General features: G+C 40.1%; 1 protein-coding gene and 1 pseudogene across 2 annotated transcripts; one reads left to right on the plus strand and one right to left on the minus strand.

The window, feature by feature from the left end:
* Positions 1-8,201: 8,201 nt before the first annotated feature.
* On the plus strand, positions 8,202-20,635 carry LOC121761000 (wall-associated receptor kinase-like 8). 2 transcript variants are annotated; one of them, XM_042156580.1, is made up of 4 exons: positions 8,202-8,814; positions 11,129-11,491; positions 17,356-17,508; positions 19,250-20,635. In XM_042156580.1, the coding sequence occupies exons 1-4, from the start codon at positions 8,235-8,237 to the stop codon at positions 20,437-20,439; spliced, it is 2,286 nt and encodes a 761-aa protein (XP_042012514.1). In that variant the 5' UTR covers positions 8,202-8,234; the 3' UTR covers positions 20,440-20,635. The 2 variants fall into 2 exon arrangements, with proteins under 2 accessions (XP_042012514.1, XP_042012515.1); XM_042156581.1 differs by having other exon boundaries at positions 19,385-20,635.
* A 350-nt stretch (positions 20,636-20,985) lies between these two features.
* On the minus strand, positions 20,986-24,366 carry LOC121760209 (annotated as a pseudogene).
* Between the last annotated feature and the right edge of the window lie 1,495 nt (positions 24,367-25,861).

Here is a 25,861-nt window from a genome sequence, read left to right on the forward strand (position 1 = left end):
AGTTGTTGACTTTCATGAAAGGAACAAATGGAGCCACATTGTTTCATCATATATACCCAACCTCACCGCTTTGAGCTTGCACCATTGTTCTCTTTCTGGCCCTTTAGCAAGGAAGGTCGTTTTGGAAACTCCATTCCCTCTCGATTCTTCGACTGGATTATGCGAATCTTTCAACAGTAACAGTTTTGGACTTCTTCACCAATTTTCCATCTCTGAACACCTTGAGTCTTGTTTCATGCAGTTTGAAGGGTTCTATTACATCCACCTTTGCTAACCTAACAAAACTGATTCTCGTGGATTTGTCTTCTAACTCCTTGACTGGCTCACTTCCTTGAAGGTCTTTCCAATCTCGTTCATCTAAATCTGGGGTTTAATTCATTCTCTGGTAAGTGGTAACATACCCCAATCACTTTTTGCTCTCCCATCATTGTTGGAACTTGTTCTTAGTGACAACCAATTTAATGGCAATTTTCAACTCGACAACTTGAGAAGCCTTCCCAATCTCACAGTGCTTTATCTATCCGGCAATAGCTTGTCAGTAGATACTGGCAACTTCAATTCGAGTTCGCATAGACGTCTCCAATTGAAATATTTAGGCCTAGCTTCATGTAACTTGTCCCATTTTTCCTGATTTCATAAAAGACTTGGATCTGCAAGTATTTGATCTCACGGGCAATAGCATTGCAGGGGAGATACCAAGTTGGATATGGGGAACACAACTTGTGCGTCTAGACCTCTCATTTAATCTTCTAACAGTTGGACTCTAACCAGCTCAGGGGCGAGTTACAGCTGCCCATTCCACTTGAATCTCAACTCGAGGACTTGTCTATTGCTAATAACAGTTTAAGTGGATCAATTCCAACCTTCCTTTGCAATGCCACACACCTTGATTATCTGAGGTTGTCTGAAAATAACTCGAAAACATTCAGGGGCTTGGCGTGGATCAAAACAAGGTCAGCAGAAGCATTCCAGATCATTTCCCTTCACATTGTAGGCTAGAATTTTTATATCTTGAACAATAATAGTATGGAAGGGAAGATCCCAAAGTCCCTCGAAAATTGTGGGTTGTTGATGTCCATGGACATTGGGAACAACAACATCAGCGGCAACATTCCAGAAATCTTTTCTGTGGATTGTAAGACAGCCTATTTGGTGCTTAGCAATAATAATTTAGAAGGGAAGATCCCAACATCTCTCAAAAGTTGCATATCGTTGGTGTTCATAGATGTCGGGAACGATACGTTCCCATGCATGCTATCATCCTCATTGAGAGTTCTTATTTTGCACTCCAACAGATTCCATGGTGAAGTGACATGTAACATGACCTGGTCAATGCTTCGAATTCTAGATATTTCTTCAAATAATTTCAGTGGACGTCTGGAATCAATTAACTTCTCTAGTTGGAGGGGAAAGATGCAATGGAGTTATGCAGAATCGTAGGCAGTTGGAGTGACATTAATCATGAATGGCATAGAGTTAAAACTTGAAAAGATTTGGGCAGACTTTGGTAGTATTGATTTTTCTTGGAATAACATTGTAGGAGAGATACCAAATGCAATTGGTGATCTTACCTCACTTTATCATCTCAACTTGTCTCACAATGCCCTCAACGGAAGCATCCCTCAGTCATTTGGCCACTTGGGCAAGCTCGAATCACTTGACCTCTCTCGAAACCAGCTAACCGGGCCAATACCAATGGGGCTTGGAGAACTTACATTACTTGAAGTCTTGAACCTGTCATACAATAAGCTGGTCGGAATGATCCCAAAAGGCCGTCAAATTCAAACATTTTCAGCTGAATCCTTTGAAAGAAATCCCGGCCTATGTGGTTTCCCTCTCAACACAAACTGCAGTCATACTGATGAGTTATCACCGCGAGAACAAGAAGATGCGGAAGAGAAGAGGGAGATTGAGTGGGAATACGTATCTGCTGCACTTGGATATGTTGTGGGATTCGGAAGCATTGCATGGCTACTTCTATTTTGCAGAAGCTTCAGAGAGAAATATTTCGGCAAAATAGAAGTTGTTGAAGACATATTCATTGCCAGAGACATGAGAAGAAGGCGAGCAAGAATGGCTGCCACTGCCAGGAACCGAGTCAGGACACAGTAGTGTTCGTATTGTGATATGAGGAGACCACGTCCGAGGAGGCCACGTCGCGCTAGCCCTAAACCCTTTCCCAGGCCACGTCGCGCTAGCCCATTTATCTTTTTATTTTATTAATGTAATAGGTAGAGTGTCGAGCATAATTGTAAGCTTCATCTCGGGTTTTCTTTGTTGGTTCTTTCCCGTGATGCAAAAAAGAGTCGAACCAACCCTAGGCTCCTACTTCATATTAATAGGGAACTTTGTCATCTTTTAACTGATTAAGAAAAAAGATTATCCCTTTAATATTTTTACGCTCTTGAAATTCCTCCACAAAAGCCTATAGTTCTCTTACTCTTGCTCGATAGGAAATTAGTTAATATATAGATCTATTAAATGGATTTTAATTTGAAAAGAAGTAAAATCCTAAAGAACAAAATTCCAATATAAAAAATCATTAATGGGCTGAAAAAGGTCTAAAACGAATTTGGGCTCAGAAGCCCATAGAAACTTATACCATGAGCATTTTGATGCACTTGGATTTTCGTGGGCTTAAGAATCATAGGCCTTAAAATTTTAATTCTAATTTAAAATGAAATAAAATCATTAAAATAATAATAATTCCAAAAATAAATAAAATCATTAATGGGCTGAATAAGGCCTAAAACGAACAGAAGCCCATAAAAAGGAATTCTCCATTTACCCAGAATCCCTTTCTGCCAAATTATCGAACAGATTGACTGCACCGACGAAAAACCTACATTTTACATACAAATGTAGGATGAAAACAGAGTGCACCACCCGTGTTGAAATTTGAGCTAAATGTATCAGAGAAGGAGAATTTGACCGATTTAACATATGTTTGACGAAATGCCTGAGTAATTTCTTCAAAACGTTACAATTCTTTGATTCGATATACAAAGAGTGTTTCATGGTAGTATCTTGATTTGTTTACAAAATTATATAATTATGTAAGTATATTATATACAAGTGGAAAAAAATGAGGAGAAATGATAAGAATTACTGCAAAGTTATCGCAAATAATGGATTTGAAAGTTTACTAATAATATTAAATATATATTGAGGATAAGATTCATAGTAATTGAGAATTATCCTTTGCCTTATTTACAAGATTATATGCTTGTAAATACATCAACATGAATAAAGAGAAACATCATCTCATAAATATTCTGTTACCATCCTTAATTCATCAATATTCTCGTACATTTATATGTAAAATGTCAGTTTTTCGTTGGTGCAATCAAACTGTTCGGTAATTTGCCAGAATGGGATTCTGTGTAAATGGAGCATTCCTTTTCATGGGCTTCTGAGCCCAAATTCGTTTTAGGCTTTATTCATCCCATTAATGATTGAATTTATTTTTGGAACTATTATTCTTCAGGATTTTATTTCATTTCAAATTAGAATTAATTTTTCGGCCTATGATTCCTAAGCCCACAACAAATACAAGTGCAACAAAATGCCCATGGAGGAGAAGAAGTTATGAAAGTGGTTAGTGATTAGTTAATTGAATAATAATATAAAATTACAAAAATACCATAATTATTGTTCAAAATAGTTTGGCCTAGGCCAAAAATGGGTTAGTACATGATTCTGGTTTCCCAAGTCAAAATTTCAGAAGCTCCCTTTTATAAGTATCCTTAAATATAAAACCAGCCCCCATGCTTCTATCTATTACAGCCCATCCATTAACATTTAGTTTAAAGCTTAAGGTATAATTCATTTTTAGGTCTGTAGCTTAATGTACCATAATTGAGTTTCCAATATTGTTATTTTCGCTGTAAAAACACTCTCTCTTCTGCCTGTATTAATTACAGTTGTTTCTTTTGTAGAAAATTTATTTTTGAATATTATTTTAAAGTGACAACTTAACAATATTTGGTTCGGACAACGATTTTTTTATTTCACTATTCATTTCACTGATAAATAAACTTCTCACAAAAGTAAATATTATTATTATTATTATTTTAATGAATCCTAAGAAATTAACATTTTCCTTTACCAATATCACTATAGTAGGATAAGATGCATTTCGTTGTCCTTTGTTTTCTAAGACATAAAAGTGAATCAATTATTGATAGCCTTTTTCTAAAAGCATAGACAAGCTGACTAGATTACTAGATGTGACCTAAAGAAAAAGAACCCATTATTTTATGGACTTCAGAAATAATAATTTCCCCTGCTTGCAAAGTTGATCAAAATTCAATTATCACTTTTTATATTCACATGTGTTTTTTTTGCTTTTATCGTCAATATTTTAATGCTATATTGTTTGAGATACAGTATGTCATGGGGGTATTTTATACAATAAATAATGGTTTCATTGATAGTGTTTGTACAAAGACATAAAGAAACTTGTGTGGACGTAATCTAAAGTAATGTGTTTTTATTCCATTAATTAAAGGTGTACGTACGACCTATAGAAAGTTTTCGTTGATTTTCATTTAGTTATAACCAAGTTTAATTAATTCTAATTATAACTAGTTACAGATTAATCAATTATTATTAAGTTGACCTCGTAGGGAGATCGACAACATGGTACCTTTTGGATTTAATAAATTGAGTATCAATCCAACCTAAAACAATGAGCTAGTCCCAATTAATATTCCAAAGAAAATATGAGAATAGGGGTTTAAATCCAACAAAATTGGACTTGGTCAAATGTTATGGTTATAGACTAAATAAAACAACTCATCCCAAAATACAAACGACCCTCACCATTGTCAGACTACCACTATGAGTTGTTGGGCCACTCAACGAAGGAATCAATGTAACTAGCCAAACATGATAATTTTTTTTCGAAAAGATTAGACTATCCAGAGAAAACTTATTTGGTTTATAAACCTACACTAGTTGTTGAAAAGTAAAATGCAGAAAATAAAACTGAAGACCTCTTGAAGACTACATTATGATTGACTTGAATTGTCTTGGAGATGCATTGTACATCTGATACGAGTCTTCACTTAATTAGTTTAGATTTATTAAGATTTTGCATATTTTTACATATATTTGTTTCTTGTTCGATAAGTTAGGATTTAGTATTATAAATAGGGAAGAATGTGATCATTTGAAGAAATCAACGAAATACAATATTAATCTTTTGCCCAACGACGAGTTGAGAAATTATCTTTTATTAAAGATCTCGCGCTGCCCGACGGAGAGGAATTCCCGCGCACAGCCGGTTCTTTGCTACCGCCGATCCTTCGCTAGGACGCCGGTGAAACAGGATACGACGTGGGGTCGTATCATCTGGTGCTTTCATCCTGTGTAACTCATGAAACGATGTAACAACAACGGAAGGGAGTGCTGGGGTGCTTCTCGCCCGGATACCTTCCCGAACGGATCTTCCCGTCGCCAACACCCTGTTGGCTGCCGCGATCCCACCAATTACCAACGCCAGCAGTTTGACGAAAGTGAATTCGAGAGTAGACCCATGGACGAGATGCGTCCCGATGATTCGGTTGGCAACAAACTGGATCGATTGATGGATAGGATGGATAAATTAGATGCTTGGAGAGAGGAGACGGACCGGCTGTTTGAGGATTTGGAACTTGCAATCCCGCGCGTGTTCAGCCAGCCGCTTGCCTGCGATGACGACGATGAATGGGAGTATGAGGATTATCGTCGCAAACGTAATTGGAATAGTAATCACCACATGGGATCTGTCCAAACCCGTCGCCCCACCTGTTGGTATCCTCCCGGTGATCGACCACGGCCGAGTTGCCAGTTGTACGACCCACCACAGTCACGGAGGCCCCCTTGTTGGGAACCACCGCCTCGCCGTGCATCGCAAGAATATTCGGACTCCTCATATGTACCGCCATGGCAGCCGCGCTTCACCAACGTGGAGTCCTCATCAATATATGGGCAGCCGCACTTCACCAACAGGGATTCCTCATATGTACCGCCGAGGCAATACAAGACCTCGACTATTAGGCAACCCACCTATCCGGCCGTTAGTGATGATGGGAACTCGATTTCTGGTGAGAAAGGAGGGAGTTTGACTGGTGAATTGCAGGAAGGAGGCAATGCCACTGTGGCTGATTCGTATAGGAGAGAAACCACCTCTGATAAAGAGACAAGTTATGAGAGATTGAAATCTGAGGAAAGTGTCAAGGAGAAAACTGACGAGAATGTGGGTGTCAAAGGCGAAGCTGAACAAGTGGTGAAGCATGAGGTGAAGACGGAGGAAGAAGATATTGAGTGGGACGAAATGGAGGACATTGGAAGTGACAATGACAAGAAAGATCCGATTGGTGAGAGGCCGCACAGAGAAGAACTGAGGAAGCAGAATGTGAAATCTCTGGAGGAGGGGAAATCTGATGATGATGACGATGGAGATTTTTTGAGAGTGAAGAGTAGTGCCACGGATGAGGAAGATGAAGAGGATGGTAATGTGCTTGGGGAGAAGATGAATGAGTATTTCGGGGACGATGAAAAGTTGGATAACGAAGAGATGTTTTTGAAGGATTATTTTCGGAAAAGGGGGTGGATTGATGAAAGGAAAAGTAAAGGGCATGGCGATGTGGATGTAAACATTTCAGAGGAGGAGCTGAAGAGGTTCACGAATGTTCGGAAATTTGATGGGGATTACTATGTCAGGAGACGTTTGCCTATTTGGCGTGCGTTCGATCCAGGAGGGGCCGCCTCACCAAAGCTTCTGCTACCGACTATCGTTGTTGCTTCGTAATTTCCACCTTGAGGACAAGGTGGATTTCAACCGGGGAAGAGTTGATACGAGTCTTCACTTAATTAGTTTAGATTTATTAAGATTTTGCATATCTTTACATATATTTGTTTCTTGGTCGATAAGTTAGGATTTAGTATTATAAATAGGGAAGAATGTGATCATTTGAAGAAATCAACGAAATACAATATTAATCTTTTGCCCAACGACGAGTTGAGAAATTATCTTTTATTAAAGATCTCGCGCTGCCCGACGGAGAGGAATTCCCGCGCACAGCCGGTTCTTTGCTACCGCCGATCCTTCGCTAGGACGCCGGTGAAACAGCATACGACGTGGGGTCGTATCAACATCTCTATAATAATGATATATTCCCTTGAGGGGTTTTGATCCGTTGCTAACTTTTCTTAATTGCTAACTTGCTAACTCATCAACGTAGTGTATTAAAATGTCAACACGATGATAATGAAATGTCAACATAAACTTACGTTGATATTTTAATACATTGTGCTGACATTAATATTTAAATGTCAACACAGTTTATTAAAATGTCAACACAAATATGTGTTGACATTTTAATGTGATTGTGATGACATTTTTAATACACTACGTTGATGAGTTAGCAATTTAAAAAAAGTTAGCATTATAACGCACCCCTCCCTTGAGACCCTAAAAGTACTATTTTCCATAATCTTGAGACTCTCAAATTAACTATTTCCAACACCAGTTCCCTAACATAATCGACGTGGGACACTGGAATTAGTAACATCCATGAGATGTGTATATTTTATAAAGCATGAATATCTTATTGATAGTACTTTTTTGTCCTAGTTTGTGAGTATAAAAGGTTTTAAATTATTCACCAAAAAAGAGATGCATCTTTACATTCGACATGCATAACATAAAAAGAAAGTTACTTTGCTTAAAGAAAATTAAAGCAGCACTCGATCATGATAGTCACTAAATAAAAAGGTGATTAACGCCTATTTTGTGGGGTTTACCATTAAATACTCCATCCGTTCCAGTTTAAGAGTCTTTTTTTTGCCATTTCCGTCCATCCCAGTTTAAGAGTCTCATTGATAATTTACCATATTTAGATATAAAATTTAACCTCATTGTTGATGAAATTTACACTCAAATGCTATTACTTTCATAAAAATAAAACAAAACAAAATCCTAAACATACAAAAAGTCAATAGGGTCCCACTTTCTACTACCTCATTTTAATTATCACACACTCTGACAATTTCTTAAAACATGTGCCCTAACTAAATTGCACTTCTAAACTGGGACAGAGGGAGTAATTATTAGTCATCTTTCGTTTTTTGGAGCAGTACTTTAATAATTTTCTATTTCTTCAATTTAAATATTACATATTAAAACTCGTGAGTACATTTTTTCAATGAATCAGCAAACTACTCTTAACCAAGCCATTCAATCTCAAATGATTTCTCTTCTCCACTTGATCATTTTCTTCTTGGTTGCTCTTGATCCACTTGCTTCATCTCCTAGCCCGACCCATAAACCAGGCTGCCCCGCCCGATGTGGGAATATGATGATTCCATATCCCTTCGGAGTCGGGTCGGGTTGCTCTCTAGGGTCGTCGTTTAACATCACTTGCAACACCTCCACCACCCCTCCCAAACCCTACCTCAACATCAGTGGAGTTAACTTAGAAGTGGTTGAGATAGGAAGTGATGACCCGACCCGGATCCGGATCTGGTACCCCTACCTGCTTTATGGAGTTTGCTATGATCTAACTTCAGGCAACGTAACGTGGGAAGATGGGAGTTACATTGACTTGTCGGAGACCCAATATACGTTGTCGGAAAACAACTGGCAGACCACCATCGGCTGCGATGATTTCGGGACGGCGAGTACATATCGGGGCCGAGAAGAATACCGCGATGCCTGCGTTGGCTATTGTTCAATTTCAGCTAATAGGTCTAATGTCGGCGTTTGCCCGAACAACGGTTATAGCAATTCCGTCGGCGAGGGCTGTTGCCGGGTACCCATTGCCAAAGGTGATTGTTCATCAATATTGCATCGTACTCCCTCCGTCCCCGATTAATTGTCACTTTTTTCCATTTCGGTCCGTCCTCAATAATTGTCACACTTTATTTTTACCATAAATTGTAAATAGGTCCCACATTCCACACATTTTATTATAAAACCAATATAAAAAAGTTGGTCTCACATTCTACTAACGTTCTCAACCAAATTTTCTTTATATTTCTCAAAATTCGTGCCGGGTCAAAGAGTGACAATTAATTAGGGACGGAGGGAGTATTATATTTTGACCTGCACGTGGCAAAACAAACAATAGAACAGTCTGATCTCACTTATTTTATCTCATTTAACCTACTAAAAACACAATTTTGTGAATTTCTTATTAAGGCCAACAATTTTGTTGATTCACCTCATCACCCATCACCCAGGCTCTTTTTTATTCACTCTTATAATTTCACTAGATCTTGGATATTTTATATGATACGAGTATATCTACAAAATATTCTCATATCTCTATTATTTCCTATTCCCTCTGTCTCATTCAAGATGACCGCATTTCCTTTTTTTTCCCAATCAGAATGGTTACTTTCCAATTTTTGAAATAACCTCCTCTCTCCTCTCTTCTCATTAAAATATTCAACTACTTTTTTGCTCTCTACTTTATTCCACCTCACAACACTTCCTAAAATCCGTGTCACTCAAGAATGTGGTCATCTTGAGTGGGACGGAGGGAGTATATGATACGATCTTATATCATAGGATATCTCAATTATTTAGCCATTGTTTGATTCACCATATCTTTTTTTATATGTTTAGAGATTTATTTCTTAGTCAATAAATTAGGGTAGTAGCATTCAAGTATTATAAATAGGAGATATTGTATTTATTCAATCAATCAATGAATTATTATTTCTCCCCAAAATATTGAGTAAAGCACTCAAACCCTAACCATCTTTTCTTTGTCTTCCGACGGGAAAGCCCCCGCGCTTAGACTATCAAACCCCCTCCGCCGAGCCAAGGGCCGGCGGAATTCAGCCTCTGCCGCCGAGCTTCATCGCCGTCGGCAACCGTTAAGGAAAATACCCTTAACAACTGGTACTTTCATTTCGATCGGTGTTTTGGAGGGTGAGATCGCGATGAAAGCACCAATTTGATAGGATAAACCTCCTATCAGCATCCATGGATCGGCGATCGATACATGTCTGTCGCGGGCGAGTGCCCGTCGAACAAAACGGTTTTCTCACTTTGGAGAAGAGAATGAACGATAATATTGATATTCTTGATTGATTTCTCAGATGATTACAGTAGCTCATATTTATAATGCTAATAACTAACTTAATGAATAAGAAAACAAAGATATGAAAAAGATACGCAAATCCCTAATTTTACTAACTAAATAATGCTCTAAGTTAGGTTATTAGGGAGTATTATAAATAGGAATCCTTGTTATCTTTTGAATTAATCATTAAAGAAATTCAATTATCTTTTATCGTCTTTTACTTTTTTGCAATTTAATTTTGTTGTCTTTGTTCATCACAGAATTCCTTCCGCGAACGGACCTCCTTTATCCGGCAAATTCTCGCTAATATCTTCAAATACGAGTTTACTCGTATCATTATACCTCACTTTCATCTTTTAAAAATAGACCAATTTTGTAACGACAGGATGTTGATGTATACTTGGTAAAGTGATTGAAGTTTATTTAGAATTAGTCTAATTTTAAGGATGATCCAACCATAAAACTATCAATTTTTAGGGGACGGAGATAGTATAATATATCATGAAAATTTAGAATAAAATGTCACGACCGCCATTTCTAGGGTTAATAAATGCGAGTGGTCGCGACTCATGACTTTAAGAAAGGATAATTTTCTAGAGTTTCAATAAAGAGTTTGACAAAGATAATTAATATTCAAATAACGAGGGAAAATCAGAGTACATACTTAGGTTTTAAAACCAAAGTCACACAATTATCATAATTTATAATCCAAGAGTGAAAAGGGGTTCAAAAACATAATGGAGAAAAAATGTCATAATTCAGCGGAAGCATTCAAGAGTAGGAGTGACGCCATATATGAACACACGATGCCCCTTGTTATTTGAATATTAATTATCTTTGTTAAACTCTTTTTTGAAACCCTAGAAAATTATCATTTCTTAAGGTCTCATTAGTCGCGACCACCCGCATTTATTAACCCTAGAAAGGACGGTCGTGACATAAAACATCGGAAAAATTCTAGTTTCAGTAATTAAAATTCAAAAGTAAAAATATACAGTCCCTATATAAAAGATTTGTATCCGCCCCTGATTTTAGGTGTTGCTTCACAGGTACCCAGCTCCTTGGTGTCGGTTTACTTGACCTGACTAAGATCCTGAATCGTACGAGGCTTTTCCCTTGTAGCTATGCCTTTGTGAAGGAGAAGGGAAGCATCAACGAACCTGCCTACTCGTATAACCTCAGCATCCTGCAGCAAAGGTCCGGAGCGTTCTTCGAAAAAAATGAAGCGCTGCAGGTGGTGCGTCTGGATTGGAGGATCGGCGACCAGAATTGCTCTCAAGCACACCGGAACTCGACTTATGCATGCCAAGCTAACTCTCATTGTGTTGATTTTGGTGCTGAGATTGGGGGATACCTTTGCAACTGCTCGAAAGGATATATCGGCAATCCATACCTCTACCAAGGCTGCACAGGTTAGTAGTATTATGTTTTACATTTTGGTGGGAATATTAGCAGGGATGTCGTGCGGCCCGCAATATGTGGATTGACCCAAATAGCCTGCTAAAATTAGAGAGTTAGCGCTTGAAAATGATAAAATTACAACCAGATTAGAATAGAATAGTAAAAAAAATTCAATTTGTTCTAATTTAACCACAAAATTATGCTTCCTTTGGGCCAAAGTCTACACTTATCAAGTAGGCCAGCCGGCCCATCTTGAACCCAGTTGAGGCCTGATTGAGTTGATGTCCCGCTCAGCCTCAAACCCATGTCTAACTTGGATCAGTCTAGGCTAGACTTTTCTATATATCTGGACTCGGTACAATCAAGCCAAGGCCCATATTACCAAGTGATACGAGCGACCCGTCCAACGCCGAGGACATCGAGGCGGAAGGCGAGAGCGCGGCCTCGCCACCTTCACCGCGCACGACGGCAGCAACGGAGAGGAAGTTGAGACCGAGGGATCGGCTCAAACCGCCGAGGAAGTTCGCTTGTTGAAGTCCTTATTCTTTTTGCGTCTTTTTTTTCTTTATTTTATTTCCTTAATTTGCTGCTATTTTTGTTAGTATTAAGTTGGGCGATTTCCAAGCCCTTGTTGGTTCTTTCCCGAACGTATTAGGATTAGGTCGAACCAACCCTAGGGTGTTTTAGTATAAATAGAGCCTCTGTATCATTCAATGAGTTATCGATGAAATATAATACTTTGGCTCAATAGCTTTTGCATCAAGAAACCTACTTCTAAGCTGTCGACGAGAATTCTCGCGCACCAGCTGCCAAAATCCTGCCGTCTAAGTCACGACCCGACACCAGGCGCTCGACGAACGACGACAATCCGTTTCTTGAATTGCTTGGAAATCGACGTTAGGGAATTCGAACCTTAACAACTGGTGCCTTCATTGCGGACTCATTATGTCTGGATTGGATGATCGTATACCGCCGTCGGGACTCCTCACCGGTGGCAACTCACAGTTGGTGATTGGCGGTGTCTCGCGCCGCACATCGACAAGCGCAGCGCGCGGCGACGACCAGTCGCGAATTCCGTGGCGAGAAGTTCCAGCAACTGAGGAGCCGCCTTCGGACGCTAATGGCACGGTGGTGGTTTCCTCCGCCGGCTTGGACAAAATTCTGGCTCGTTTAGACCGATTAGAGTGCATGATGAACTCGACAAGTCGGCGAGGCGACAAGATGGAGGGGACGCGTGATCTAGAGCCTGATTCCCCATATCTCTCGGAGGAACATGATGACGAGGGGTATCCATCTCCGCGCAACGCTTGGAAGATGGACGACGAGGTCCCCTGGCCTTTCATCCACGGTCGCCGAGACCGTGGAGGGGATATCCGTCGCCGACGAGGCCCAACCCGGGCACTGTATGACCGCGAAGGCCGTTTTCCGCAGCATGGGGCGTACCATGATCGCCCCGAGCCTCGGCATCGCACGTGTTGGGATAGACCGCGGGACCGACCCTTGGGGGATGTTGAACGGGGTTCCGCCACCCGACGTCGTGGGACTCACCTCTACCACGGCACGACTATGGGACACACAGGGCGGAGAGACCAAAGGAGCTTTCTATGAAGGCTCCCCACTTTGACGGAGCAGACGCTAGGAATTGGATTTCAAGAGTCGACTACTACTTCGACCACTTGGGGATGCCCGATTCTGAGCGCCTACACTATGTGGTCATGCTTTTTCGCCCACCGGCAGCCGAATGGATTTTCAATTACCGTGAAAATAACCCAGTGGTGACGTGGAGGGAATTCTTGGAGGACGTACGTCACAGGTTTGATCCGCAAAGCTTTCGCAATAGCATCGGCCCTCTATCAAAATTGGTGCAGACGGGTTCAGTATTAGAGTATCACGACGCTTTTGAGCGTTATCTTAGTCGGGTAAAGGGTTTGTCCGACGAGGCTCTAATCCCGATCTTCATCACGGGCCTCAAGGAACCCATCCAGGAGAAGGTAGAATTGAAGGAACCGCGCTCTTTGGCGGAGGCAATGGCCTTGGCCTTACGGCTGGCGGCGTCGCACACCGAACGCCAAGACTAGTCAGGGCGCGGGCGGTGGAGCAACCGCGACACACGCGGTTCAGGTTTCGCCCAGCCACTACCTAGCGGTCAACCAGACGCGGCGGCGAGAGAGGCCCCGAGAACGGCTTTTCGGCCTATCCGGGTCTCGAACGCAGAAAAGGCGGAACGCTCGCGGAAGGGCTTATGCTACCACTGTCCGGAAAAATGGACACCCGGCAATGTATGTAAACAGAAAATATTATCATACGTAGGCGAGGATGAGGGGGACAATATCATTGAAGGGTCCGACAGCGCGGGGGAAGGGGAAACGATTTTCACAGCGGACCTATCAAACCTTCACGCACTGGCGGGGGGAGCGAAAGGTCGCCCGTTTAATGTTGTTGGGACCATTGGCACGACGACCGTGAGTATACTCATTGATACAGGTAGTACGCACGACTTCCTTCATCCCCGGGTGGCTAAGCAGTTACAGTTGTCATTAACCCCTATTCGACCCTTCCGCGTATACGCGGGGAACGGGGCATCGTTGGTATGCTCGCACATCGCGCGGAAAACCAAGCTCTCGGTTCAAGGGGTGGAGTTCCTTATCGATCTGCACATTATGGAAATTCACGGCCCCGACATTGTGCTGGGAATGGAGTGGCCCCGACATTGTTCTGGGAATGGAGTGGTTCGAATCACTGGGCAAAATCTCGGCCGATTTTGTAGGCAAAACGTTGGAGTTCAGTAGGAACGGGGTCAGGATGACCCTACATGGCGTTCTTCCTTCACCACGTCTGATATCCCTGCAATCCTTGGCATCACTTACGGCCCGGTCTTCAACCCACGAGTTCTATGAGATAATTCGGATTGACGCCGACAGTGAAAGCATCCAGGCTCCGCCGGAGGAGGACTTTCCGATGGATACCCATCCTGAGGTACGGCACGTTTTGGAACAATTCAGGCAGGTCTTTGCGGTGCCGACAGGCATGCCACCACGTCGCGAGTTTGATCATCGCATCCATCTACTTCCGGGGTCTAAGCCAATCAATGTGAGACCCTACAGGTACCCCTACTTTCAGAAAACCGAGATCGAGCGGCAAGTATGGGAAATGCTCGAGCAGGGACTTATTCAGCGGAGCCACAACCCCTTCTCCTCACCGGTCCTTCTCATTCGGAAGAAGGACGGGACGTTCAAGTTCTGCATTGACTACAGAGCCCTCAACATGGCGACAATACCAGACCACTTCCCAATTCCGACAGCGGATGAGCTTTTTGACGAGCTCGGGAGGGCAAAATTTTTTACAAAATTGGACCTGCGCTCGGGCTACCATCAGTTCCGCATGCACGACGCGGATGTATTCAAGACGGCCTTCAGGACACACGACGGTCATTTCGAGTTCTTGGTTATGCCTTTTGGCCTTACCAATGCCCCATCCACGTTTCAGGCTGCAATGAATAGTATTTTTCAGCCCTTGCTCAGGAAGTGTGTGATCGTTTTCTTCGACGACATTCTTGTCTACAGCCCGACACTAGAAGAGCATTGCTCTCATTTGACGGAGGTACTAGAGTTGCTGCAGTCGCACCAATTCTTTGTAAAGATGTCCAAATGCTCGTTCTGCGGCACAACGGTGGAGTATCTGGGCCACTTGGTGTCAGATGGGGTTCTCAAAGCCGATCCATCAAAAATCATCGCCATGACTTCTTGGCCCCTGCCTAAAACGGTCAAGCAGCTGCGCGGTTTCTTAGGGTTAACAGGGTACTATCGTCGGTTCGTGGCTAATTACGCCATGATCGCGGCCCCACTCACCGACCTGCTCAAAAAGGAGGCATTCGTATGGTCTGCGGCAGCAGAGGCGGCATTCACGGCCCTCAAGCAAGCAATGACGACGGCGCCTGTCCTAAGCCTCCCTAATTTCGACAAACAGTTCTGCGTGGAAACGGACGCCTCCGACATTGGCATCGGGGCGGTGCTAATACAAGATAAACACCCGATCGCGTTCTTCAGCAAGAAATTGGGCCCGCGTCGCCGCGTGGCCTCGACGTATCACAAGGAACTGTATGCGATAGTGGAGGCCGTGCAAAAACGGCGTCAGTACCTTCTTGGCCGCGAATTCATCATTCGCAGTGATCAAAAGAGTTTGAAGGATCTCCTACAACATGTGGTCTAAACCCCGGATCAGCACCTTTACGTGCGCAAATTGATGGGTTACAAGTTTAGCATTGAGTATAAGAAGGGCAGCACGAATAAGGCTGCTGATGCATTGTCACGTCGGGATGACGACCGCGGCACTCCCGCCGGCGAACCTTCCGCGATGGCCCACCCACATACCGAGGCCGCCGACAGGCCAAACGGTTTCACACGTTCCACTTCCAAATGATTTTTTAGGTGACCGTCCTATCGTTCAACCGGTGGCGTTTTTGGAGTCGCAAGTGATGTGGCCCGACGGGAAAGCTGTGGAGCACGTCCTGGTCCGTTGGTCCGACGGGTCGGACTCGCCGTCTTGGGAACCTCTGGAGGAGATTCGCATGTGTTTTCCCAACCTCCACCTTGAGGTCAAGGATGTTGTTAAGGAGGGGGGAGTTGATACGAGCGACCCGTCCAACGCCGAGGACATCGAGGCGGAAGGCGAGAGCGCGGCCTCGCCACCTTCACCGCGCACGACGGCAGCAACGGAGAGGAAGTTGAGACCGAGGGATCGGCTCAAACCGCCGAGGAAGTTCGCTTGTTGAAGTCCTTATTCTTTTTGCGTCTTTTTTTTTCTTTATTTTGTTTCCTTAATTTGCTGCTATTTTTGTTAGTATTAAGTTGGGCGATTTCCAAGCCCCGTTTGGGTTTTCTTTGTTGGTTCTTTCCCGAACGTATTAGGATTAGGTCGAACCAACCCTAGGGTGTTTTAGTATAAATAGAGCCTCTGTATCATTCAATGAGTTATCGATGAAATATAATACTTTGGCTCAATAGCTTTTGCATCAAGAAACCTACTTCTAAGCTGTCGACGAGAATTCTCGCGAACCAGCTGCCAAAATCCTGCCGTCTAAGTCACGACCCGACACCGGGCGCTCGACGAACGACGACAATCCATTTCTTGAATTGCTTGGAAATCGACGTTAGGGAATTCGAACCTTAACACCAAGCGGGCTAAGTTAAGTTGGGTTGGGCTGGCTAGTTTTGTGCTATTCAAAACAACCTTATAAACTATGTGTTGCAAGTCTTTGTACTCCCTTCGTCCCAGAAAGTTCGTCACACTTCCTTTATGCACTCATTTTATAGAACCAATAATAAATAGTTAAAGTGGAGATAGGATAAAGTAAGAGAAAGAATAATATAGAGAAAAGTCTTAACTAAATTATTCTTTCTCTTACCTTACACTTTCTCCAATCTAACTATTTATTGCTCCCTCCTTTCCATAGTAGTGATGTCATTTTACCATTTTGGTACGTTCCATAATAGTAGAGTCATTTTCCTTTTAGGTAAAAGTCTACATAATCCTTCTCACTTACTTTAATCTCTCTTACTTTATTCTCTCTTCATTTGTCTAACCTTTTTCATTTCCTACTTTATTTCCTTTACTTAACTCACTTAACATAATTTTTCTTAATCTCTGTGCCGAAAAGAAATGCCCCCACTACTATGGAATGGAGAGAGTATTATTTTTACAAAATTAATGTAGAAAAAAGTGTAATAAACTTTTAGGGACAGAAGGAGTATATATGAATGACATAATTTCTTTATTTGGCTTTATGAAAATCATTTTTATTTTATAAAACATCTTATTTATATTTGTGCTCATTGTTTCAAATGACAATAGACTAGTGATTAGCCTTGTGGTGCAGATATAAATGAATGTGATGATAATCCATGTGCTCCACATGCGAAATGCAAGAATATTCACGGCTCTTTTAGCTGTTCGTGTGATAGTGGATATAATGGTGACGGTAAGAAGGGTGGAAGTGGTTGCACAAGCTCAATGAAATTTGTCCTAATAGGTACTCCCTCGATATTCACTTTTCCTTTTTCGTATATTTCATTCAAGGTGTCTAGTTTCTATATTTATAAATTTACATTCTCTTTCTTCCTAAAAATTATGCAAATAACCTTTTAACTGTATTTTATCACATGCAAGTTGTTAGATTGAGGGAAGTATTATATTACTAACTCACCCTTAAATTGTTCAACTAAATGATAAGCTTTGGATCATTTAATCAAGGTACAGGATCATACAACCACGAGTGTCAATACAGTATAAAAAATGTCAATTAGAGGGTATTAATGTAAATTAACAAAAAGTTAGTTATAAACTAACTTTTAAAAAATATCTCAAATTTTAAATAATTATAACTATCTCAATTTAAATTATTTTTTCACACATCATATATCAAATTAAAGATAACTGTATAAAATTCGAACGAGATCATGCATATGTTCTGATGCCAAAATTTAAAAAAAACATAAGATTTCATATTTCTCGACGAACAGCTTAATATCAATATAGATAACATAATATGTCAACATAATATATGTACAATGTCAATATTAAATTGTGTTGACATATGCAATGCATTGTGTTGATATCTTTAATGCACTGTATTGATATTGCAATTCAAAACCCTAAATGTGTTAGTTAATCTTATCTTTTTAATATTAAAATATAAAAACGAAATTAAACATAACAAATTATAGACCATTTGATCTTTTAATTCATATGGTGTTGGTTGAGTTAACAATTGATCACACTCTGATAGATAGATAGATAGATAGATAGATAGATAGATAGATAGATAGATATTGTTCTCTACATTATTCTCCATTTACTTCACTTTCTCTCTGCTTTAACTATTTATTACTTCCACTGTCCCATTAGAAATGAAACATTTTTTAGTTTGTCCAATTAAAAATGAAACGTTTCCTAAAATGGAAACATCTCTATCTCTACTTTTTCATCTCTCTTACTTTACTCCATCTTCATTAACTCACAAAACAACACTATATAAAAACTCGTGCCGATTCCCAAATATTTCATATTTAATGTGACAGAGGGAGTATTATTTTCTCAAAATGAGTGCAAAAAGAAGCGACTCAATTACAATGGAACAGAGGGTATAATAACTTTTTAATTCTATGTATTAAATTACCATCACATAGTAAAATTAAATATCAACACAAAGATATAAGTTTATCAACACAAGAAAGTTGATAAAGTTATGTCATTCTGTTCATATTTTAATATACAAAGTTAAAAGTGTTATTAGTTATTACAAGTTAGTTATTATTTTAACGCGACTCTCCCCTTGATAGATATGCACAAAACGTAATTAAATTTGAAATGATATTCTTTGATTACTATAATAGTCAGCTTGATTTTATTTATTTGGAAATGAAACGTGAACATAGACCTGATATAATGATATTGTTTGGTTAGTATATTCATAAGTCATAACTGTTGAATGATATGCTTGTAGTCATTTTGATTTCAAAAGTTGTACAGGTAATATAGAACGTGGTCCAATTAGAAGCCAAAGATGTACTGATAATTTATATTGATAGAATGATTTATCTTATTAGGTCATGTTCGGTTACTATGACTGATTATCATATAATTATCCATCTAAGATTAAACTGTGAGATTTAACACATGAACCAAATATAATACATATTTAATTATTCAAACCAAACAACCGTTAGTATACTTATATTTGTTTAACCTTGTGCTGATATCCATGGTCACAGGTTTAGGTTCTGCGTTGGGACTTGTACTACTTCTTTTACTATGTTATTGGTTGCTTAAAATGTTGAAGAAGAGAAAATATAAAAAACTCAAAGAAGATCTCTTCAAACACCTTCTTCTCCTGCATCAACAAACAGGTCAGGGAACCTTTGGGAAAACCAAACTTTTCAATGCAAAAGAGTTGGAGAAAGCCACCGATCACTTCAACAAGAGCCGAATCTGTGGACGAGGAGGGCAAGGCATTGTCTACAAAGGAATGTTATCCGATGGCACAATCGTGGCAATCAAGAAACTAAATAAGGTTGATGAGAACCAACTTGAGCAGTTCATCAACGAGGTCGTGATACTGTCGCAAATCAATCATAAGAACGTGGTCAGATTATTAGGGTGTTGTCTTGCGACTCAGGATCCTCTTCTTGTCTATGAGTTCTTACCAAATGGGACGCTTTTCGATTCCATTCATGATCCAAAACCCGAATTCCCGCTCACATGGAACATGCGGTTGAAAATCGCCACAGATGTAGCAGGGGCACTGGCGTACTTACACTTCGCGTCTTCTGTACCTATCTATCACAGAGACATCAAGTCCACCAATATTCTTTTGGATGAAAAGTATGTTGTCAAAGTGTCGGATTTCGGAATTTCCAAACTTGTTGAAGTGGACCAGACTCATCTAACCACGGTGGTGAAAGGGACGTTTGGGTATTTAGATCCAGAGTATTACCAAACAAGCCAGTATACAGAAAAGAGCGACGTATACAGCTTTGGAGTAGTGCTTCTCGAACTTCTGACAGGGCAACGACCGATATCAATGGAGAGAACGGAGGTGGGAAGAAACCTAGCTTCACATTTTCTTGCGTATATAGGAGCGGACAACCTTGACGCCATTTTAGACGCACGGGTTTTAGAGGAAGGTGGAAAAGACGAGGTGATTGCAGTTGCAAGGCTTGCGAGAAGATGCTTGAATGTTAGGGGGCAAATGCGGCCAACTATGAAAGAAGTTGCTACGGAATTGGAAAGTTTAGTAATGTCTCAAATACATCCAGCCAATGATATGGAGCTCGAAGAAGAAGCAATAGTGTCTGAAGCAAAGGACATGGAGTTTTCGGACATTGAATACTCATGGACAAGCAATGTTCATGGTGTGGCCACATCATCATCAGATGCACATCCCTTGATGTCTAATGACTAAAGTGGTATGATTGCACTTCTTTCTCATTATAATTGTTGCACTAATATACTCATGAATTCTTTTCTTATGTATTTTGTGTAGTACTAGAAGACTTCTTGTTTGATAGTATGTTATTTTTTTCTATTTTTGGTGACAATTAAACTCTCTGAGTTCATAACTTTATAATATGATAATAGAATTAATATGGTTTCTTTTAGTATACATATATATCAAATATAAGTGGTATAATGGACGTAAACATGTTACAAGAATGACTGATTTGATATGGAAACACAAAAATCCTAGCCTTTTGAATTGATTGTAAAGTGCGCCACTATTTATAAGTGATTTGGGAACTCAAAAACTCGCAAACAAAGTGCAAATTTCGCGTCATTCCGACCCAGTTGACGTTTCCGGCATCATTGGCGGCAAGTGACGGAACTACATCAATCATCAGATGAAATCGTATGCCCAGTAATGTTGGAATAATGCAATCAATCTAGAATCAAAGCGATGACCGAGAAGAGAATTATTGAGGGAATATCAAGTATAGGAAAGAAAAGAAAGTATGGGGAAATTTAATTGTATGATTGAACACTACATACACAATCCAAGAACATTTAGCACTATTTATGGAATACTACACACAATCAAGAACATACACTCATAAAGTTCACTCATTTTAAACCAAACAAAACACTTTTCAGTCATACAAAACACACAAAAATTGCTTCTAAACTATGTCTTGACATGTCTTCTCTTGTTTATGGCTTCAAACACACCATCAACAATATCATCTATTTTGTTCAAGTATTTCTCTCTGAATCTTCGACAAAACAAAAGTAGCCAGACAACGATTCCTACGCCCACAACGAATCCAAACGCAGCAAATACATATTTCCACTCAATCTCCCTCTTATCTTCCACATTTTCATGATCAGATGAATCATTGTTATCGCTACGAATGCATGCTTTGAGATTGAAACCGCATAGCTTCGGATTCCCTCTGAACGAATCAGCTTGAAAATTTTGCAACTGAGGGCCATTCGGGATCTGTCCCTCCAGATCATTGTAGGACAGATTCAAGAATCCGAGGAACGTGAGCCCTCCAATCTCCGCTGGTATCCGCCCTGTTAGCCAGTTGTAAGAGAGGTCAAGCGATTCGAGCATCCCCAGCTTACCAAGCGACTTTGGGATGCTTCCAGCGACCGCATTGTGGGAGAAGTTAAGCTGACGAAGCGAGATAAGATCACCAACCGCATCCGGTATTTGTCCTTGAAAATCATTGGAAGAGAAATCAATAGTGCCAAAGTCTGACAAAATGGCACCATACTCCCTAGGCATGCCTTTCATGGTTATGATCACACCACCTGTGTAGAGGCTTGTATCGTCGTCACCTTGCAACTCTGTCATTCTCTTCCAGCTAGTGAAGTTCACTGACTCCAGACGTCCGCTTAAATTATTCGAAGATATATCCAGAATTTGAAGCTCTGGCCAGTCTTTATGACACTTCACTTCGCCATGGAATTCGTTGGTGTGCAAAACAAGAACATGCAAGCTCGGCGGCAGCATGCATGGGAACGTGTCGTTGATGTTGTTGATCCCGATATTCAAAAACACCAACGACTCGCAGCCCTTGAGGGACCTCGGGATTTTCCCTTCTAAAGTGTTGTTGTGAAGATCAAGATAGTTTAGGAGGCAAGTGGTAGGGAAATTATCCGGGATGCCACCACTGAGACTGTTTCGCCCTAGATCCAACTCGCGGATGTTTTCGACTAGACAGGGAGGTATACTGCCACTCAAGTTATTGAAGACAAGTCGACAGCAGAGAGGGATGAGACAGTGCAGAGAGAGGTTGGAATAGTTCCACTAAAAGTATTGTTTCCAAGTAACAAGGTTTGTAGATTAGATGTGATGTTAGGTGGAACGAACTGTTGCAGGTCGCCCTTAAGCTGGTTCGAATGCAAGTCTAGTTTCTCAAGAGAAGCCGGGATATGGTAAGGCTTTTCCAAATCTGTAAAAAGATTGGGAGACATATCCAATCCCTCAAGTTGTTTCTCCCAAATCCAACTAGGGATCTCTCCAACAATCCGATTGTTTGAGAGGTCCAGTTGCATTATGTCGGAATCTTTCAAGAAACCGGGGATAACACGCAAGTTACATGAACCTAGCGATAACTCCTGTATCCGGGAAGGTCCATACGTACTTGAGTTCTCGTCGCCACCATCTACTAACAAGTTGTTGCCAGACAGATCAAGGCTTGTAAGATTGGCAAGGCCTCGAATCTTGTGTAGCTGAACAGTTCCATTGAACAAGTTTCCGGATAGCAGCAACAACTCGAGGCTCTGAAGCTGGAACAGAGAGTTGGGAATAGGCCCTTCGAGCCTATTATCCCTCAAGTCCAGTAAAACCATGCTGGAAACATTTACAATGGGAAACTCTTCAACTAGTCCAGTAAATTTGTTACTCTTGAGATGAAGCCTTTTCATCGACGGTAGAGCAAAGAGCGAGCGGGGAATGTGACCGGAGAAGGAATTGGAATTCAACCGCAGATAAGAAAGACTGGAAAGGCCTTCAAACAACGCGGTAGGATGTGAAGAGATTAAACTGCAAGTTGACATGAACTAGTTTGGTTAGGTTAGCGAAGGTGGAAGGGATTGTCCCGGAGAATTGGCAATTAGACAAGCCTATCATGGACAAATTCTCGAGATTGCTAATGGAACTTGGTATCGACCTGGAAAAGTTATTGCCATTTAACACTAGTGACTCGAAAGATCCAGTACGAGGAAATGTACCTATGCTTCCGCTAAGTGAATTTTGAGACAAATCAAGATTCTGCAGAGAAGGAATCTGATAGGGTCCTCGATCTAGCAAATCTCGTCGAAGATATCTCCAATATTTTAGCGTATCTTTTATTTTAGTTAGTTGTGTTTATTTATTTCCCATATCTTTTGTAATCTTTTATTTTAATTATGTTTCTTGATTAAGACATGTGTTAGAGTTTAGAATTCTATATAATAGAATTCTATCGTATTTCAAATCATTGAGAAATAAAGTATAATTACTTGTTCTCATTCCCGGTTCTGGCGGAAATCACCCCCTAGCACCTCAACTAGGGTTTATCTTGTTCTTCATAATCGTTCGTATTCTTCGTTTCACTATAATTTGTTGATGCTCTAGTCAGATAGATCAAGGGTCTATCAGAATCTGAAACAGCTTACTATGAAAGGAGCTGTTCAACTGGCAACCAATAAGGCTCAAGTTGGTTAAACTTGGAAAAGAGGCGAACAAGTCCGGAACTACTGTGGAAAGATCGTTATTATCTAGTCGAAGAACAGAAAGGGAACGGAGTTGCCAGAAGGACTTAGCCAGCGGGCCAGACAGGGAGCAAAAACGCATGCTCAAACGCGTGATGTTGGGTGCATAAGATGAAATGATGTGGCTCCATTTCATCTTTTCATGCGACGAAAGAATGCCTGGACCATCAAGATAGAGTTCTCTAAGCCCGGTTAGATTCTGGAGAAGCATCTCCAGATTAGGGCGCTGGAGCGTTAAAGAGGTGTACTCGTTCGACATGTCAAGGCTGACCAATCTCCTCAACGACAAAATCTCGGATGGAACTTGGCCATCGAAACCAGCATATGACAAATTCAAGTGTGTCAAGTATGTGAGCTTGTGGATACCTTTTGGAATGGGAAGGATGCTGAAGTCATTGTAGGTGAGGTTAAGCTTCTGGAGATACACGAGCCTGAAGAGACTCGATGAGTCCTCCAGTGCACCGGAGATAGCCTCATGGTCGAGCTGCAGGCTCACGATGTTGCCTGCAGCATCGCATTCCACACCGTGCCACTCGTTGCTTTGGTTCCATTGCACTAGTTTTGTTGAAATGGTGGAATTGAATATCAACTCCTTTTTAAGTTGAAGCAACATGGTTTGCTGATTGGGAAGTCATTTGCTATGGGAATGAGTGAAAATGGAGGAAAGTATACAAATGAAGAGCAAATTTGGAAGCATTGTGAAGATTGATTTATAGATATGATTGAATTGTGTACAAGCAAAGAAATGTGTGGCTTTAAATAGCCATCCAATAAGACTATTATTGAGATCAAATAATTGTTCTTGCATACATCTCTATAAAATAATTGTTCTTGCATACTAGTACTATAAAATAAGTGAACAACCGACAAGAAAATGTAAGTTGAACTAAGAATTCAATATTCATATTTATCCATAATAAAAGGTTTACTTGTATATCCAATAAATTTCAGATGTGAATCAAACACACGACTTATTGATAAACGGAAAGCGTGTTACCAATCTAGTATATTTTAGAATTTCAAAGTTGTGGATTGAATATATAGATGAAGTTTGGAAGTCAAAAGTGTCGTTTTGTTCATATATTCAATTGGTAGGGCAATGCTAATTAATTGTGACAAATATAGAGAAGAAAATGAAGCCGGGAAATTGGCATTGCAAAGAGTTGAATATTTGACTTATAACTAGGAGTTTAATATTGTATTTAATTTACTTTTATATAAATAATAAAATGTGATTAGGATGAATTAATGAAATGTATAGTTTATTTATCAAAAGTAGGTGAAAGTAGTAAGTAGTAATAGTATTTAATTATTTATATTCCCTCCGTATTCAAAAAATAGAAACATTTGAAATGACACGGATTTTAATGCACAATTGGTAAAGTAAGTGAGAAAAATTAGTAAAGTTAGAGAGAGGAAATGAAAAATGAGTAAAGTAAGAGAAATGAAGAGAAAAAAAAAGTAAAAGTAGAGTTAGTGAATTATGGGGTCCATGTCCTAAAATAGAAAAATTTTAAAGTTTCTATTTTTAAAGAATATTCCAAAATGGAAATAGTTGCTATTTTTAAAAAACGGAGGTAGCAGATGAATGGAAAAAAATCAAATACTCTCTCCGTTTTTTAAAAATAGAAACATTTGAAACGGCACGGGTTTTAATGCACAATTTGGTAAAGTAAGAGAGAAAAAAAATTGGTAAAGTAAGAGAGAATGAGAGAAAAAAGTAATTGAATTAATATTAGTGGATTATGGGTTCACTTTATTAGTGATATAAGTGGTAAATAAATTGATGTATATGGGTGTAAAGATTTCCTAAAATAGAAAGTTTGAAAATTGTTATTTTTAAAGAACGGACTAAAATGGAAAGAGTTGCTAATTTAAAAAAAAGGAGGTAGTATGAGATAATTATTCGTGAATTGCAAGAGTATTATATTAATTGGATGAGTATTTAATTATTTTTAATGCTTAGAATTAAAATTTAAAATACTCCAGAGTAAATAAATTATTGAGTACGGATCCAAACTAAAAAACCCGACCCGTAAACTACGTCCAAAAACTGACTCATTTCCGAAGATCCGAACCCGGGTTCAGACAACCAGTTGACGGGTCACGGCCTGCATAGAAGACTT

Source organism: Salvia splendens, chromosome 13 (genome assembly GCF_004379255.2).
Source record: "Salvia splendens isolate huo1 chromosome 13, SspV2, whole genome shotgun sequence".
Lineage (NCBI taxonomy): Eukaryota > Viridiplantae > Streptophyta > Magnoliopsida > Lamiales > Lamiaceae > Salvia > Salvia splendens.

Coding starts and splice junctions, on each gene's coding strand:
- LOC121761000 (XM_042156580.1), top strand. CDS start 8,235: ATGATTTCTCTTCTCCACTTGATCATTTTCTTCTTGGTTGCTCTTGAT. Junction 8,815..11,128: donor CCGGGTACCCATTGCCAAAG/GTGATTGTTCAT, acceptor GTTGCTTCACAG/GTACCCAGCTCCTTGGTGTC. Junction 11,492..17,355: donor CCTCTACCAAGGCTGCACAG/GTTAGTAGTATT, acceptor CTTGTGGTGCAG/ATATAAATGAATGTGATGAT.